Genomic DNA, 18,431 nt, shown 5'->3' on the forward strand with positions numbered 1-18,431 from the left:
CAGAAATTAATGAAATCTTTAGAAAATCATATCTTTTAATCCGTAACTCGGATTAAAATATTTTCAACATGAAAGTTGCTCAGAACGACGAGACGAATTCGGATACGCAGTCCGTTCGTCGGCCACACACCCCTAACCTATTGAACTCGCAACTTTCCCCCTCCGGCTCCTCTGCCCGAAAACGCGAAACATCGGGAATACTTTCCTGGATGTTTCCCCCCTTAACCGGTACCACCTCATACCACGTTAGGGCACACCTAGCACCGCTCATTGTCATGTCACGCATCGTCGTGTTTATGTTTGCATTGTATTCATTGTTTCTTCCCCCTCTTATCTCCGGTAGACTACGAGACCGACGCTGATGCCACCGAGTACGACTACGTCACCGACGACCCCTCCTTGTCTGAGCAACCAGGCAAGCCCCCCTTTGATCACCAGATATCGCCTACTCTTCTCTATACTGCTTGCATTAGAGTAGTGTAGCATGTTACTACTTTCAGTTAATCCTATACTGCTGCATAGCCTGTCCTTGCTACTATTGTTGTTACCTTTACCTGCTATCCTACTACTTAGTATAGGATGCTAGTGTTCCATCAGTGACCCTACACTCTTGTCCGTCTGCCATGCTATACTATTGGGCTGTGATCACTTTGGGAGGTGATCACGGGCATATACTATATACTTTACACTATTACATTACCTGTGGTACTGTTCGGAGATGGGGGCTGAAAGGACAGGTGGCTCCATCCCGGTAGAGGTGGGCCTGGGTTCCCGACGGCCTACGACTGTTACTTTGTGGCGGAGCGACAGGGCAGGTTGAGACCGCCTAGGAGAGAGGTGGGCCTGGCCCTGTTCGGCGTTCGCGGATACTTAACACGCTTAACGAGATCTTGGTATTTGATCTGAGTTGGCTACGAGCCTATACGCACTAACCATCTATGTGGGAGTAGTTATGGGTATCCCGACGTCGTGGTATCAGCCGAAGCACTTCGTGACGCCAGCGACTGAGTGGCGCGCGCCGGATTGGAACGTAAGCCTGCTCTTGTATTAAGGGGGCTAGTTCTGCTTTCGGCCGCGTACGCAACGTGCAGGTGTGCTATGGGCGATGGGCCCAGACCCCTGGGCGCTTAGGTTTAGACCGGCGTGCTGGCCTCTCTGTTGAGCCTAGGTGGGGCTGCGACGTGTTGATCTTCCGCGGCCGGGCATGACCCAGGAAAGTGTGTCCGGCCAAATGGGATCAAGCGTGTTGGGTAAGTTGGTGCACCCCTGCAGGGAAGCTAATCTATTCGAATAGCCGTGATCTTCGGTAACAGGACGACTTGGAGTTGTACCTTGACCTTATGACAACTAGAACCGGATGCTTAATAAAACACACCCTTCCAAGTGCCAGATACAACCGGTGGTCGCTCTCTCTTAGGGTTACGAGGAGGGGATCGCCGGGTAGGATTATGCTATGCGATGCTACTGGAGATGCTACTTGGAGATGCTACTTGGAGATGCTACTTGGAGGACTTCAATCTACTCTCTTCTACTTGCTGCAAGTCGAAGGCTGCCAGAAGCGTAGTCTTCGATAGGACTAGCTATCCCCCTCTTATTCTGGCATTCTGCAGTTCGGTCCACCGATATGGCCTCCTTACACATATACCCATGCATATGTAGTGTAGTTCCTTGCTTGCGAGTACTTTGGATGAGTACTCACGGTTGCTTTCTCCCCACTTTTTTCCCCTTTCCTTTCTTTCTGGTTGTCGCAACCAGATGCTGGAGTCCAGGAGCCAGACGCCACCGTCGACGACGACCCCTACTATACCGGAGGTGCCTACTACTACATGCAGCCCGCTGACGACGACCAGGAGTAGTTAGGAGGATCCCAGGCAGGAGGCCTGCGCCTCTTTCGATCTGTATCCCAGTTTGTGCTAGCCTTCTTAAGGCAAACTTGTTTAACTTATGTCTGTACTCAGATATTGTTGCTTCCGCTGACTCGTCTATGATCGAACACTTGTATTCGAGCCCTCGAGGCCCCTGGCTTGTATTATGATGCTTGTATGACTTATTTTATTTGTAGAGTTGTGTTGTGATATCTTCCCGTGAGTCCCTGATCTTGATCGTACACATTTGCGTGCATGATTAGTGTACGATTGAATCGGGGGCGTCACAACATGGACCACCTAAGGGGACGTGATGCCTTGAGCTTGGGAAGGGCCGCGTTCACCTCGCGAGCAAACTGCTTAAAGATGCGATGAGAGGCAGGGGCTAAGCACCACCTAGGATGCAGGCAATCACACGTGGCTCCTGGAAGCTCGCACTCCCATCATCTTGGCGGTTGTCACCATTCCTTCTTGGAGGCGGTGGCAGCAGAGGGAGGCCAGCATTGCCCTGAGGAAGGTCCTCGCGAGGTTGGTCACGCCAAGGGCCATCGCAGGACTGGCCCTGCCAGCGGTCCTCACGAGGCTGATCGCGCCAATCCTGGCGGGGGTCGCGGTTGTCCCAGCGGCCTCCACCGCGGCCTCCTCCACGGCCTTAGCAATGGTCTTTGCGCTCGGGTCGGTGGCCAAGGAGCCCGTTGCGGATTTCCCTGAACTCCGGGCAGTGTGTGGTTGTGGACGTTGTGGAAGACGCAGAACGGGTGGTTGCCCCTGGAAGATTCGCCGTGGTTGCAGCCGCGCTTCATCTCAGGTTCAACTGCGAGCACAATGGGGCCCTTGCGCTTTACCTCCTTAGCCTTGGCCTTCTTGTCTTCGGGATCGGCCTCTGGAAGCTCCAGGAGGGAGAGACAACCTTCCTCTACCCTCGCGCACCTGGAGGCCATGTTGAACATCTCCAGAGTCGAGCATAAGTCCTCGTGTATGGTGAGATCCTCCTTCATCTTGACATCCCGGACACCCTCAGAGAATGCTGAAATGATGGCCTCGTCTGACACCTTCAGGATTTTCAGGCGAACATTCGTGAAGCGCTATATGTACTTGTGCAAGGTCTCGCCCGGATGCTGCTTTATGCGCCGCAGGTTGCCTTCTGTAGGAGCACGGTCTCGAGTGCCCTAGAAGTTGGCGTTGAAACGCTCGCGGAGGTCGTCCCGGGAGGAGATTGACACGACCGGGAGGTTCAGGACCCAAGAGCGTGTGCCATCTTTGAGGGCCATGGGGAACCAGTTCGCCATGACCTTGTCTTTGCCATTTGCCGCCTTGATGCTCAACTCGTAGAGCTGGAGGAACTCAGCGAGGTCAGGAGTGTCGTCGTAGCATGGAGGCAGATCCAGCTTGAACTTGTCGGGCCAGACGACACGGCGCAGCTCCAGGGTGAAAGAACGACAGTCTGCCGCACTCACAGGGACCGGTCGCATGGGAGGAGCTTGGTCTTGGCGCCCATGCGCCACCGCCTCTGGCGGCGCGCGATCTTGACGCGGCGGTGCTGGGAGCGAGCGCGCCTCTCCTTGGGGCCGCTGCACAACTTGGCAACTTTCTTCATCGCGCGCCGGCTCTCTGCGCGGTGGGTCGCGCCGGGGTGTCTCACGCCTGGGCTTGAGGTCCACGCCATGCAGAGGAGGATGGGGAGGCATGCCATGAGCCAGGTCGCCCGCTAGGGACGATGGAGGACGAGTCGAACGAGACGGTGTCGGGGCCTCGCCGGCGGTGTTGACGAGCTCGGCGATGCAGGTGAGCCAGTCATCATAGAGGTTGTTGGCCGGACGATAGCGCAGAAGCTCGTGTGCCATGGGCAGGGCGGCTTGCTCGTTGGTCGGCCCGCGTTGAGCGTGAGAAGACGACACCGTGGCTGGAGTGGGTGATGGAGTTGCGGTGCGGCCATCACGATGCACGGACGGTGGCAACGATGAGTCCTGCTGTTCGCGGGTAGCAGGGTCGGTGGCGGCGTTAGCCACCGAGGAGGCAGAGCGGTGAGGAGCGCCGTCGCCCACAGGTGTCGTCTGGGCAACGCTGCGCGGCCCGGTGCTCGGAACATACACGACGAGCGTCGGCCATAGGAACAACGGAACAGACGGTGGAGGGGAAGCTTCTACACGCCCCTAATCAGCGCGCCAAATGTCGGATTTAGGGCTCCGCGGACCCAAAAAAGGTTCGAACTCTGGGGCGTGAGCGAAGAAATTGACCTATCCATCCAACCAACCCGTTGTACCACGGCCTAGCTCAATGAACAATGAAGAAGATGGACTCGACAGTTCACCCAGGTTTGGGTCACCTTGCGGTGTAATACCCTACTCCTGCTTTGTGGTGGATTTGCCTCACAAGGGGCTGAGGATGAACTAGTACAAGGGATGAACAACCTTGTGAGGTCTGCTCTGGTGAGGGAGTGAGTCAAGAGGTTCGGATTCTGGGATCTGGGTCCTCCTCTATGGTGGTAGATAGCCTATACTTATGGTGGCCTCGTTCCTCTTCCCTCAAAATGTAGGCGGGAAGGGACTCCACAGTGGCCAATTTGAAAGGGGACAAGTAGTACATCTTATCCTGACAAAAGGTGGTGTTCGCCTGCAAAGCTTCTGGTCGTGATACTGCGGTGGGCTCGGTGACGACATCCCTCCTGCCGTCCTGGTGGTCTTGGTCTTGTTGCACGGGAATGGAAACCTTTGCCTGATTCCTCGGGAACCCACGCCTGCGCTTGCCTCCTTAGCATCACAGAGGAAAATGTCTTCTCTGCGCGCACTAGAGCCCGCCTAGCCTTGATCGTCATGGCTTGCGTCACCGCAACCTCATGAGGTTGGGCACCTGCATAGGAATCTCCGATCCTCAGGAGTAGCCTGGGGAGGCCGCTCCCTCAGGAGGTCTTGGCGTTGTCTACCTCGCGAGGCTTGGCCCCTCGCGAGGGTCTTGTCTTGATGGTCTTGTAGATGGGTCGTACCAGGACGTCGATGGAGCCATGCCATGGGCCGCAAGCAGGCAAGTCTGGGTACCCTGGTTCCCAGAACGCCGACATGTTATCCCAAATAGCATGAGGGAAGGGGTTAGTACGGTAGCGGAAAGTTATTCCTTGGGAACAAATGAGGTGTAGTCAATAAACGTCCATTGTGTTTGTCTAAATATTTATTTGTAATAATCGAGGTAACCCCGCGAGACGTTAAGGGCTATCAGTTGGACAATTGACTCTTGACGCAGGTTATGCACCGGTCAAGACGTACTCTGGACACATCCCCCGTATCATGTGTCAAAAGCATATCATAGCAGTTGTCTTCCTGAGCTATGTTATTATCAAGATAAGATCCCACGGACAAGTATAAGGTTGTGAGAGTAAAACCTCATAGCCATGTATGTTTTAATACTAGTGTTTACACCCAAAAGGTTGTTAAAGGTCTGGCTGAAAATTGGAATTTATTTTGTTAGCAATAACTTGTCAGAGCCTTTGTTATAGTGCACATCCTCTCATGGGTTCGATAACTCAGGGGTCCTACTTGGGGAAAAGGCACAACTACCTTATGCCATCCAAACCGGATCTCAAAGGGAATCAAGCTTGAGCATGACATGGATCGGGTCCTCGGGCTCAGACTCTGGCTGGACGCAACGGGAATGGTGTCATTCACCAAGGCGAGGGGGTGGTTGGGCTATTGAGGACATCTTCCTCCGGCTCCTCCTTCACCCAGAAGAGGGCCTTAGCTACCCCATGGTTGCCATCAGTGCCACAGATGCGCTTGGTCCGCCACTCCCGCCAGATTCGTCATTTTTTCGCGGGAAGATAAACCAGCGACTAACACGAGGAGACTTTGCCCCATAGTTGTGCACCTTCTGTGATGAGACATTCCACTCCACTGCCGCATTCAGCAAGTCGGCAAACTTATGGCGTGGTGACATTATCGCGCGGAAGGGGAGGAGATGAGGGGAAAGGAGACGCTGAGAAGGAGATGGGAAGGGGGACTAGTGCTTGGGTGATGCGGACGCTTCGTCGTCGGGCTTACATAGCCGGGGATGAAGCGGTGTGGCCATCCAAACAACCGCCTTGGGAACCAGGGGGAGCGGTGGCCGCCATTAATGGCTCAACGGTTACCGGTGCCCACTTGCCGATGATTAATCGGGGTGCGGATATACATGTACGGGTGGCGCCTTCAAACCCGTCCGTGGCGCGAGGTCTATGGCGTGAGGAGGAAAATGCTGAAACTTTTCTCCCACGTAGATGGTTTGTTTATGGAGCGAACTGGTCCATAAATTATGTTGATGGACAGCCATATGACAACTCAAAATCACTATACTGCTAGTTATTATGCCGATCCGGACCGACGACTCTGCTATGCTAGAGTTTTTTTTGCGGGTCGCTATGCTAGAGTTGCTCTAACTCAAAGGTTAACACACTGATCTTCCTCCTCGCAGAAAAAAACACTGATATTTTTTATCTAGCTTTCATTTCCTCGGCCACAACAGTTGACATATATCCAACCAGAAAAAACATTCGAGCCGGTGATGATTACATGGACAAGACGGAGCTGGAGGGGCCTCCGAACGAAAATCGGTCACAAATTGTACAAAAGCCTCTTCAATAGACGTGAGAAATTATGCAAGGACTAAATCGCTCGGGTTTTTTTGGAAAAGGGGGTTTACCCCAGCCTCTGCATCAGAAAGATGCATACGGCTCATATTATTAATAAAGATAAAGAAGTAACAAAGTTGCCAAGTACCGAGGTGCTAAAATAAAGAAAAAGCTCATAAGAGCGACAAACCCAAAGCCACAACCAGTTGGCAAACACAATAGGATCACTACATGCCTATCCTATTACATGACCGTCATCCAAACCGGTTGAAAATAGCCCGCGCTACCATCTCCCATCGGGTAGACGCAGTAGCCAAACGCTCCCTGGCCTCCATCAGAGTGAGTAGCGACCACATACGGATGAACGCCGTGGCCCTGAAGATAACCTGCAAAAAGTGAATGTTTGTTGATCTCTTAAAGACTAAATCATTTCTGCAGTTCCATACTGCCCAAAATAAAGTACAGACGCCAACACGAATGTGTCTTGCAGTATCGGGATCAACCCCATCAAGCCACGTTCCAAATAACATGTTGATAGAGGTGGGCTGATTAATATTGAACGCAATATGAATTGATCGCCACAGAATCTTAGCCAACGGACACTCGAGAAAGAGGTGTTTGATATTTTCGTTATGATCGCAAAAGCTGCATCTAGAAGAGCCCACCCAGTTTCGTTTAGCCAGGTTATCCTTAGTCAAAATGACTTGTTTATGCAGAAACCACATAAACACTTTGATTCTTAAGGGAACCTTTACTTTACAAACGTGAATGGAGGAAGGAACGACGCTAGAGTTAATGACATCCAGATACATAGATTTAACTGAGAACACACCGTTCGTAGTAAGTTTCCAATACAGCTTATCTGGTTGCTGGGACAGCCTGACCTCCATTAAACGTCTAACAAGATGGAGCCAGGCCACCCATCGATTTCCAACTAGCGTCCTCCGAAAACTAATATTGAGGGGAGTGGATTGTAAAACAGTTGCCACGTAGGCATCTCTACGTCGCACAATGTTGTACAGAGTAGGATATTGTATTGCAAGGGGCGTCTCCCCAAGCCACGTATCCTCCCAAAACCTCGTAGAAGCACCATTCCCGACAATAAATTTTGACCTATTGAAAAAGAGTTGCTTTACTCTCATCAAACCCTTCCAAAAAAGTGAGTCGAAAGGCCTGACATTTACCTGGTCCAATGTTTTAGCATAAAGATACTTATTACGCAAAATCTGTGCCCAAGTAGCTTCCGTCTCAGAAACCAGCTTAAAAAGCCACTTGCTAAGGAGACATATGTTTTTGATTTCCAAATTTTCAATACCTAGACCCCCTTGGTCCTTCGGCCTACAAATTATATCCCACTTAGCAAGCCTATACTTCTGTTTGTGCTCATCATTCTGCCAAAAGAATCGAGATCGGTAGAAATCTAACATTTTCCTGACACCCAGCGGAACCAGGAAGAAGGATAAGAGAAACATAGGCATGCTAGTAAGGACCGAATTAATCAGAATCAATCGTCCTCTGTATGACATGAGCTTCCCTTTCCAGCAGCTCAATTTCTTTTCAAAAGGATCCTCGATGCATTTCCACTCAATGTTAGTCAACTTACGATGATGAATGGGTATACCTAAGTACGTAAACGGTAAGGAACCCAATTCACATCCGAACAATTGTTTATACGTGTCCTGTTCATCCTTTGCTCTTCCGAAGCAAAACAATTCACTCTTGTGGAAGTTAATTTTGAGGCCAGACAATTGTTCAAACAAGCATAACAGAAGCTTCATGTTTCTTGCTTTCACCAAATCATGCTCCATAAAGATGATAGTATCATCAGCATACTGGAGAATGGAAATCCCTCCGTCAACTAGATGTGGGACTAGGCCACCTACCTGCCCTGCATCCTTTGCCCGACCTATTAAAATGGTCAGCATATCAGCTACTATGTTGAACAGGATCGGTGACATCGGGTCACCCTGCCTTAGCCCCTTGTGTGTTTGGAAATAGTGTCCTATGTCGTCATTCACTTTAATCCCTACACTCCCTTTTTGCGTAAAGGAATCAATCTGGTTTCTCCAAGCCGGATCAAAACCTTTCATACGCAAAGCTTGTTGAAGGAAAGGCCATTTAACTTTATCATATGCTTTTTCAAAATCCACTTTAAAAACTACGCCATCAAGTTTTTTGAGTGGATTTCATGGAGCGTTTCATGCAAGACAACAACCCCTTCAAGGATATTTCTATCAGGCATGAAAGCAGTCTGGGATGGATGAACCACAGAGTGCGCAATCTGCGTAAGTCTATTCGTCCCGACCTTGGTGAAGATTTTGAAACTCACATTAAGCAGACATATAGGTCTGAACTGCTCAATGCGAACAGTGTCTGTCTTCTTAGGAAGAAGAGTTATCGTTCCAAAATTCAGCTTAAACAGCTGAAGATGTCCCTCGAAAAACTCCTGAAACATGGGCATCAAATCTCCCTTAATAAAGTGCCAGCACTTTTTGTAGAACTCCGCCGGGAACCCATCCGGTCCTGGAGCCTTATTATTTTCCATTTGTGTAATGGCCTCAAACACCTCTTTCTCAGAGAATGGAGCAGTCAGGAGCTCATTCTCGGCAGTCTCAAGTTGAGGAACATCCTCAACCCTAAACTCATCTAAGGACACAAAATTCTCTTCCGGGGGGCCAAACAACTGTTTGTAATAATTGGTAATGTAGACTTTCAGATTGTCTTGACCAACTATCGTCCCCTCATCTTGTTCAAGCTGGAAAATTCTATTTTTACGATGCTTCCCATTAGCAATCATATGAAAGAATTGAGTATTATCCTCGCCTTGAACAATTTTGTGAACCTTAGCTCTCAACGCCCACTTCAATTCTTCTTCGGAAGAAGCTGTTTAAGTCGCATCTCCGCCTCTATCTTTGTTTCCAACTCACTGGAATCCAAGATAGAAGTTTCATCTTTAACTTCAAGGTTCTGAATAAGTAGAAGAAGTCTCTCCTTCTCTGCCTTATAAATTCCATGCGTGTGCTTAGCCCATCCACGAAGGAACCTTCGGAGATGACGAATCTTGCATTGCCATCGCTCGATAGGTGTCCTTCCTCCTGAGTCTTTAGCCCACTCCCAAGCTAACAACTCGAGGAACCCATCCCTTTCAAACCAGGCAAGTTCAAACGAGAAAATATTCTTGTTGCCCACAAAAGTTTGAACTCCTGAATCGACTAGCAATGGTGTATGATCAGATACACCTCGTGTCATAGCCTGCACGGTTACCAGAGGAAACTTCTGTTCCCATTCGACACTTGCCAGGACACGGTCAAGCTTCTCAAAAGTCGGGACCGGCAACGAGTTAGCCCAAGTGAATTTCCTACCCGATAGCTCTATCTCTCTGAGATCCAAGCTTTCGATAATAGTATTGAACATAAACGACCATCGACCATCAAAATTGTTATTATTCTTTTCCTCTTTCCTACGGATGATGTTAAAATCCCCCCCTCCACTAAGATGGGAAGTTGTTCATTACCACAAATACGAACCAGATCCGCCAAAAAGTCTAGCTTGAGCTCTGGCTGCGCAGCTCCATACACCGCCACCAAAGCCCAATCAAACCCGTCTGCCTTAGTTCTAACTCGAAACTTGATAGCAAAATCCCCCAAAACTACACTCCGAACTTCCAACGTCTCGCACTTAACCCCAAGTAAAACCCCACTAGATCTTCCTCGAGGGGGGAGGCAATGCCAGTCAAAATCTACCCCTCCAGACAAAGTGGCAAGAAATTGTGAAGTGAAGTTGCTTCTTCCAGTCTCAGACAATGCAATAAAATCTAACTGATGTTCGAGAGAAGCCTCCGCTAGAAACCTTCTTTTAGCCAAGTCTCTAAGACCTCTGCGATTCCAGAAAATGCCTCTCATAATTCATCAAAAAAAATTGCAGAACGGATCCGAGCACTCCTGCGCGCTGCCGAGACTGGATAAACCTTCCGCTTCCAAGTCTGTTTTGGCTTAATGTGACCATCAGCCTGATCCGCACACTCAATCTCAGCGTCTATCTCCACGGCCTCATCTACATGAAGAGACACCTCAGGAATGGTGTCCTCCTCCGTTTCGGGTAATGCAGGATCAAGATCGGCACACAAGCCATCAAGCACCCTAACCCCAAGCGCATCTATCTCCGAATCGTTCATAGGTTTAACAGCAGCAATGTGACGGATCATATCTATCGCGCGATCAGCCTCTAAATCAAGAATGTCGTTAACCGACCTAGATACCTCAAAATCATTGTTACCAAGCGAAACTCCTAAGTGATTTGCATTGTGAATAATTTCATCCTTAGTAAAATGCAAAATGGAATTCGACTTATTAACCGACATACCAGAGGAGATCTCGACGTCGCGTAACTTAGCAGCTCTCAAAGCACACCTCAGCTGCATGTCATCAACGTCCGGCTTCTCCTGCAGCCTCCCATTGACCCGCCTCCCCTAGGAGATGGGAGACGGGATACCGCCAAAAGCGATGACCTCCTCGCGAGAAACCCTGCTAGGGGAAAGGCCTCCTGCCCGTCCCCCAACAGCAGAACCCCGGGCCGTAGCCACCGGGGCAGGAGAGCCTCCTGACGACGCCTCCCGCGGCCTGTCCACGGGTGACCCGCCGACAGCAACGACTGGGGAGACCCTCGCTCGGTGCTCCGGAGATGGATCCGAAGAGACGGGCGCGCCACCTGACCCGGCCACCGCATCGGGGCAGAGTGTGGCGACGGCGCCCTGCATAGCCACCCCTCCACCCGTGCGTGACGACGTGGAGAAGAACGCCGAGCCAATCACCGGCGCAATCGGCACCGGCACCACCGGGGACTGGGCCTCCTGGCCGTCACCTCTAGCCATGGCAGACAGAGCAGCACCATCCCCGGAAGCCGCCAGAGAGGTATGAGACGAGGGAAGGGCCACCTGCCCCTCGGTATCTCCCAACTCAATAACTGCCGGCGCACAAAGGGGGGCCACGGGATCCACGGCACCCGGATAGACACCCCGAAGCCTGGGCGGTGCAGAGAACGGTCCCAAAGACCCAAGCTGCAAGGTGGACGCCGGAGCCACACCAGAAGACCGAGCAGGGGCAATATCACAAGAACCAGACGGGCCGACCGGCTCCTTGGCCCCATCATCATCCCCCATAGCCGAGTCATCCTGGTTTCCCGGTGCACCTCCTCCCTCAGTCGTGTCCATAGGATTGTCATCCTCAAACTCATCGAACAAATTCGGATCCTCGTATAGAACATCCAGCTTACAGAGAACATCATCATACTTCCAAGGCACCACGTTCGGCAAGAACTCAATATTAGCAACACCGACAAGTAAACGAGCCACACCGTTGGCCCGAGTGAATGGCATATCCACCTGAACCGTCTTGCCGATCAAAGACCCCAAACTCCACGTCACCAAGAAGCTGTCCAGGGGATCCGATGGCGCCCCGGAGAAACGGACCCAAATCTGCCTCAACGGCGTGCCCTGCGGCTCCTTCCTTTTCCACTCATCAAACTGCAACACAAAACTAGTGCATGTAACCCTGCTCATACCGAACTTAAGGATTCGCAACTGATCCTCCTTAGACGGGAAATCAACTTTGTAAGATGTATCATTTAGTTTGAGCAACGACCACTGAAAATTACCCGGAGCGAGTTCCCGCAGCTGCTGAATAATTTGCGCCTCGGTCAACGGTCCATGAACTATCTTCACCACCCCTGGGAAAGAAGTCAACCGCTGGGGCCAAAGGTGCCACACTGGGAGACTCGAAGAACATCAACTCCGAGCAGCAGACCCCGGGACTAAATCGCTCGTGGACCAGCGAAAGCCCCCTGCCTTGCCCCCATGGGACAGCACGTCGGCCACACACACACCAGCCCATCATCACCTGCACACGTACCACTAGTGTACTGCAGCTCTCGTCTCCATCAGAAATAATACCCGAATTCCTCTAGTAAACAGTAATGGTTATTGGGAGTAAACGCACGCCACTAGTGTTGCAGTTCCCGGGGGATAAGTGCTGAGCTGGATTAGATAGCTTGATCGTTCCAGCAATGGTTTCTTGAGTACCTGTGTCACCTGTTGTCTCATAGCTGCCTGCCTTATAGTACTATAACTCTCTGTGTTGCCATCACCATTTTCAAATCATTTCATGTCATGAAAATCCCATGGGAACCGCTACTTATGTTGCCATCATCTTCTTGAATCGGTTTGAGCCGAATTCGTCAGAACATTCAAGGAAACAAAATATACATGGTGCAGTGCGTTCTGGCTGTTAATTTATTCAATCAAATCGTCGGAGCAGTCGCTGGAAAAGTTCCATCCAGAGTGACAAATGATCTGAAGCAGACACTGATATATATATGTGGTAACGAATAATGGCTAGCTGGTGATAATCCAATACAAATTTGTGTGGACGATCGTCGATCCTGGATGACTGATCCATGGGTACGTGGAAAGACGTTGGGACTTAACTAGTGCAAGGATAAATTTGGACGGCCACCTCCTCACGAATATATCTGATGTGATATATACCCGTAAACAAGCAACAACGGTGATCTGCATATGTTAGTGCATATGATATGTTAAAAGTCGACTAGGTTCGGCCCCTCTACGACATTAGCTTCCATATGATAACACCAGTTTAGAACAGCTGATGTTTCAGTGCCATATGTGCACCCTTCCTGTTCCTGGGGCATATGCCCGCCGAGCTAGGGCACCTCGATTCCAAGGAGGAAAGGAACAAAGAGGGCACACCATGCAGTATGCATCAAGAAAAAACAAAGGCGACAAGCAAGCGACCAACCAACCAAACTGAACATGGAAGTTACTGCTGCAACATGGAGCTCATGCCTGGCTGCTATTGCCGCAACAGCGACGCTCCCGTCGCTGATTCGATGGCTGGAAACTAACTAGAGAACACGGAAAGCGAACCGAAAAGAAACAAAAGCGGGCCGAAAGGCAAAGGGGCGAGGCTAGACCGGCCGGCCGGTGAATTTTGTTCCTTTGGTCACCGCCGTGACCAGTGAGCGACTTCACCACCGTCATGCCGGCCACTTGGAGCACCGCACAGTCGAGCTCCTTTTGTGCTACTCGTGTGCAGTGCAGCCACCTCCATCACATCTTCCCTGTGTGCTCCCTGATTCCATTTCAACCCCGCCGGCAAACTGACAAATTATGTCGATCGCCGGGTCCGGGCGTGCCTGGATCCTTCTTCCGTTTGTGCTCTACGCACATCAGGATCAGCCTAGGCTAGATACCGTGTGCGGGCAGTGGTTAATTCATTCGTTCTAACCTGGTAAGCTTTGTTAAAATAGCTCACAAGTGGGATGAAGTGATGAACGCCTGTATATATGTGGGTACTCTTTTCTGGAGTAGCTTTTTTTACGTTACCCCTAAACTAGATATGTACTGGAACATATTGGACAGTTGAGGTGTCACTCACCGAGCCAAGCTCACGTATCAACAGCTTAGCTTGTTCCACTGGAACTCGATACAGATTTGTTGTATGGCGGTGATGACCGATGAGATTGTATAATAAAGCTCGTGGATCGGTCGAAGAAGCCATCAACGCATTTCGTCGAATCATAAACGATCAGAAGGGGAAAATGGATTTCGGATAACAAAGGGATCGATCTCAACAAAGGGAAAGCTGAGTGCCTGACAGCTAAACATGAAACAACAAAGCGGAGGCATGAGAAGAGCAAAGCCATGAATCAGTGTCCATCTTACATGAAAGCGTTTCTTGCCATTCTAGTCGTGAGTGTGAGTCGTCCAATCCATGTCAACTGTGCGTATGTAGTATATCACTACCCCAAAACGTTTCCTTTCCGTTGGTTCAATGCCTGATGAACGTGAACAGTTCAACGGTGACATAACTTTTCATGCCAGAAAAGAAATGTTTCTCGCAGCTGTCATCACGGGACTCCCTAGTCGCCACGGTTCAATTCAGAGCCGCGGGTGGTTCCTGTTCCTGTCCCTTCAAGCTCGTTTTTTTTTCATTTTTTTATTTTTTTTGAAACGGAGGCAATTGTTTTTAAGTTGAGCAGCGATCGAGCAACCAACTGAAATAAATCGAGCGGTCCATGAAGCGGCTTGTGAACCCTCATGACTAATTTTCATAGAAAAACGCCCATGACTAATTAATACAGCTATTGCACTAAGTCAATGAGGGGGACCTCATGAGCGGCTTTCCATACTAGTATTTCATGTGATTCACGCTGATGCTAGAAAACCGCTAAAAAACTCGGCTCGCTGTTGACATACATGTGTGCCTTCCGTGGCCATCATATGCTAATCCCTACTACTACTCAGTTTGTTTTCAGATTATTTTCTTTCGACTACTGCTCAATTTATAAGCATCTTTGGACCTTATGACCTTGTTATGTTTTTATTTAATAATATGGTTGCATGCAACGATTGATGTAGAGGGCCGGGGTATTCCTTCTTTTCAAAAAAAATGTTAATCCCTACTCCTTCCTGCTAATCGGAAGGCTAATCGGAGGGAGGTAATGAAATGAACATAGACGGCCCCATCCCATTTGTCATTTCTCCTGATGTCACTGGGCAACTTGGCGTTGTTCTCAAGCTTGTTCAGTAGCGCCAGGTCGCGGTTAGCCATTGGCCGATAAGCAGGCGAGGAGTATAAAATCGGAGGAGTGGCTCCGGTAAGTATCACCGGAAAGCGGCCTTGATGCTGTGACATTTCTGTGGCTTTGTCTTGCTGCGCAACTTGCACACTGAATATTGCCTCTTTTAAGCTCCCGGTCCTAAACTTCAACAACTAGGAGTAGATGACACTGGAGGTCTCGTCAATCATGTCATTTCCCCATTATAACTAGTACGGGCGCTCTTGTCTGATTCCCTAACATCACAAGGAAGAAGGGAAAGTAGGATCTATCTAGGCCCCTTGGGCTCTTCTCCGCACGCTAAAACTTTCTTGATCACAGCATCAACAAACCATTTTTAATTAATTAACTAATTATTCCGCTGGAACCATCATGTAATTTCAGTCGTACTCGCCCTTCTCCCTCATGGTCTGGCTTGCAAGTTTGGTCCACATACATAAGACGATGCTGACTTACTTACCAGAAACCAGGTAATTACACCGTAACCCGTACTTAACCCCCCCGTATTTTCCTCCGGTTGTGTCACGTCCGGTTTGTAGTCTAGCATCCAAAGTCTGCGAGTGACCCTAACAGCCGATGACCTGGAGGCTTTCACATGCTTCACGCACGGTCCCTTCCTCTTCTTTTTTTTCTTTATGCGTGTACACGGGTGCTTTCCAAGTCCAAGTAGCAAAAGCTTGCAAGCCAAAGGCACAAATAAGTAGTGGTGGCTTTTGGCGTATCACGACGTATGCTACTGCTACTGCCATCCACGCGGAATATCCCAAATCTCCCAAGGATTTGGCTCAGCTCAGCAGCTCCCGGGGCATCAAGATACAGGAGAAATGAAAGCAAAGTGAGAGACATCAGTGTGTCAGTTTGTGTGTTTCAGCTATTCAGAGGAGGAGACATGCATGTTCATCTGGCCAAGTCCTTGATTTATTGCTTCGGCTAAATACGAATAACTCGCTTACAAGTAACCCCGTTCTTTTTTATTATTCATTCCACCTAGCAGTAGTAATTTACAAGCAAAGATCTGATCGATACATGTACATATATTAGGACCGGCCCGGCATGGTGTGCATGCTGCATTAATTCCTGACTTTCTGAACTCCCCCTCCTCTCCTCGTGATGGATACTGTTTTCCCGGCAAATGCTGAAGAGCATTCCACGTGAAGATCACCTGTCCGGCAGGCTCGGGTCGAATCGGGTTGCGCTTGGGGTATCAGACTGAAGGTGCACCGGGAGCCAGCGGCGTCTTACGCGGTCACCGAGGTCTCGATCGCCACGCGATCGGCGTAGAGGACGTCCTCCGCCTTCTCGGCCTCCTCCCACAGCTCCGGCAGCGCCTCCCTGATGTTGTGGATGCTCTCCAGCGCGTGATCCGCGCCCTTCACCCGCTGCGACGTGCCAACCAGCACCGTGTGGAGGCCAATTCGCTTGCCTGCCTGAATGTTGCGCACGCTGTCGTCGAAGAAAATCTGCGGTAATTAAGCGAGTTTAATTTCGTTATTAGTTGACGTACGGCCAAACACAAAACTGAAATGCTGCAAGTAAATAGTATTCGAATGTTCTGGTAACTCAAACTGTCAAGACTTACCGCCTTGTAAGGGTTGACGTTGGCGATCCTGAGGGCCGCCTCCATGGCGCCCACGTTGGGCTTGCATAGGACGGGGGTCCTGGGCAGGTCGTCGGCGCTGCCTAACCCGGCGAAGTGGCCGGCGATGTCGAAGATCTCGGGCGCCTGGTCGCACGGCGTCAGCAGGCACGGCGGGTTCAGGGTCTCGAAGCAGATGATCCCCTCGAAGCAGTCCTCCAGGCCCAGCCTCTTGAGGGCTCTCACGGCATGGATCATGTCACCGTTGGTGAAAATCTGAAACAAACACATGTGTCAGGAGCCCATTAATTAGCCATTTGCTCCGAGTATGGAGTTTCATCAGCATGGGCAGGGGACATACGAGCTTGCGGATGCGCATGTTCTTGAGAATCTGCTTCAGAACGGGGTCTGGCTTGATGTTGTCGTAGGGCAGTCTTCCATGGACAAAGCTGTCAGAGGCAAGAAGGAAATACAGGAAGATGTTAGAGCAGAGTAGCACAAAGAATCCACACGCTCGTAGGAGAAGATGGGCTCATGTGTGTACGTACCTGTGGTACTCATCGTAGTCGAAGTTGTAGCCAATTGCCCTGAGGCCCGCCATCGTGGTGCCATAGTTCTTGTACAGCAGGTTGCCAAGGTTTTCGATCTTGCTCTCATCAATACCCAGCTTCTCAATCATGTAAGCTATATAGAGAATAGCAAAACATGCATTCAGTTTAACAGATTCGCACACTGAGAAACGAGAGGAGATGAGAAGCAGCAGGAGAGGTGAGAGGCCTCACCTTCAATGTTGGTCTTGACGTGTGATGAGATCCCCGAGCTCAGCGGGTACAGAGTGTCGTCGAGGTCTGCAGCAGAGAAACATGATCAGAACTTGTGCATTCATTCAGTAAAAAAAACAGAGTTGTAAAAGGAGGAAACACGGAGATATAAATAAAAAAATTAGAGCAAAAGGCAGACATAAATAAATAAGAGAATAAATGGCGAGTGGCATTCCGCAGAGAAGAGGTTGCCTACCAAAGAGGAGGCAATCAAATTTGGGCTCCTGGACCTTGAGGCAGCGCTCGTCGAACTCCATGATCCGGGCTGTGGTGAAAGAACTGCAGAAAGGGTCAACAATCAGCACGCCGTTCGATTACTTCTCCGGGTAAATTCAACCATATTCCTAGTTCCATCAATTTTATCATATATACACTCCAGGTTTTAATCTATTATAAACCCCCCGGATCATTTCCCCCCATTGTTACTGACAAGCACGCGGCTCAACATCAGAGCTCTGAACGGAGCCACATTTGCCATGAATCCGCGGCCAGAGAACAGGACCATACCTACTAAGGACCCGGGCGCTCGCGAGCTGCAGCAATGCAACAGCTCTCGCGGATGCAGAGCCGGGGAGAGCAGAAGGCAGAGGTCTGGAGCCTTCCTTCAAGAGCGCGCTCAAGAGGCGAGGCGTATGGAGGAGAGAGAGAGGGGGAGAGCGGGAGTGGGGGGAGGAGAAGAGGAAGGGAGGGGGCGGGCTTAAATAGGGGTCTCCGGTCGGGATTAGCAGCCCATCAGCACTAGTTAATTGGTCGAGCGAGCGCGCGCGGTTGTTAATAGCCTCCAAGGGCAGTGCACCCCAGCTGTCGCCCCATGATTGGTCGGGCCCTATCAAACCGTGGGGCCGGGCGTTTTTCATTTTCATCATTTCGTCACCCCTGAATTACCCCCTCCGTCCGTTGTCGCTCGTGGAGAACCCGTCTCTGCCCGGAGAGGACAG

At 50.3% G+C, this 18,431-nt stretch overlaps 1 protein-coding gene across 1 annotated transcript; it reads right to left on the reverse strand.

The window, feature by feature from the left end:
• Positions 1-15,992: 15,992 nt before the first annotated feature.
• LOC119290834 (phosphate metabolism protein 8-like) lies at positions 15,993-18,178 on the reverse strand. Its single transcript, XM_037569484.1, has 7 exons — positions 18,001-18,178; positions 17,690-17,772; positions 17,455-17,520; positions 17,221-17,356; positions 17,034-17,121; positions 16,676-16,948; positions 15,993-16,556 (listed from the first exon to the last, which is right to left on the reverse strand). The coding sequence occupies exons 2-7, from the start codon at positions 17,748-17,750 to the stop codon at positions 16,335-16,337; spliced, it is 846 nt and encodes a 281-aa protein (XP_037425381.1). The 5' UTR covers positions 17,751-17,772; positions 18,001-18,178; the 3' UTR covers positions 15,993-16,334.
• Between the last annotated feature and the right edge of the window lie 253 nt (positions 18,179-18,431).

The sequence above is a fragment of the Triticum dicoccoides genome, chromosome 4B, assembly GCF_002162155.2.
Source record: "Triticum dicoccoides isolate Atlit2015 ecotype Zavitan chromosome 4B, WEW_v2.0, whole genome shotgun sequence".
In the NCBI taxonomy this organism is placed as follows: Eukaryota; Viridiplantae; Streptophyta; class Magnoliopsida; order Poales; family Poaceae; genus Triticum; species Triticum dicoccoides.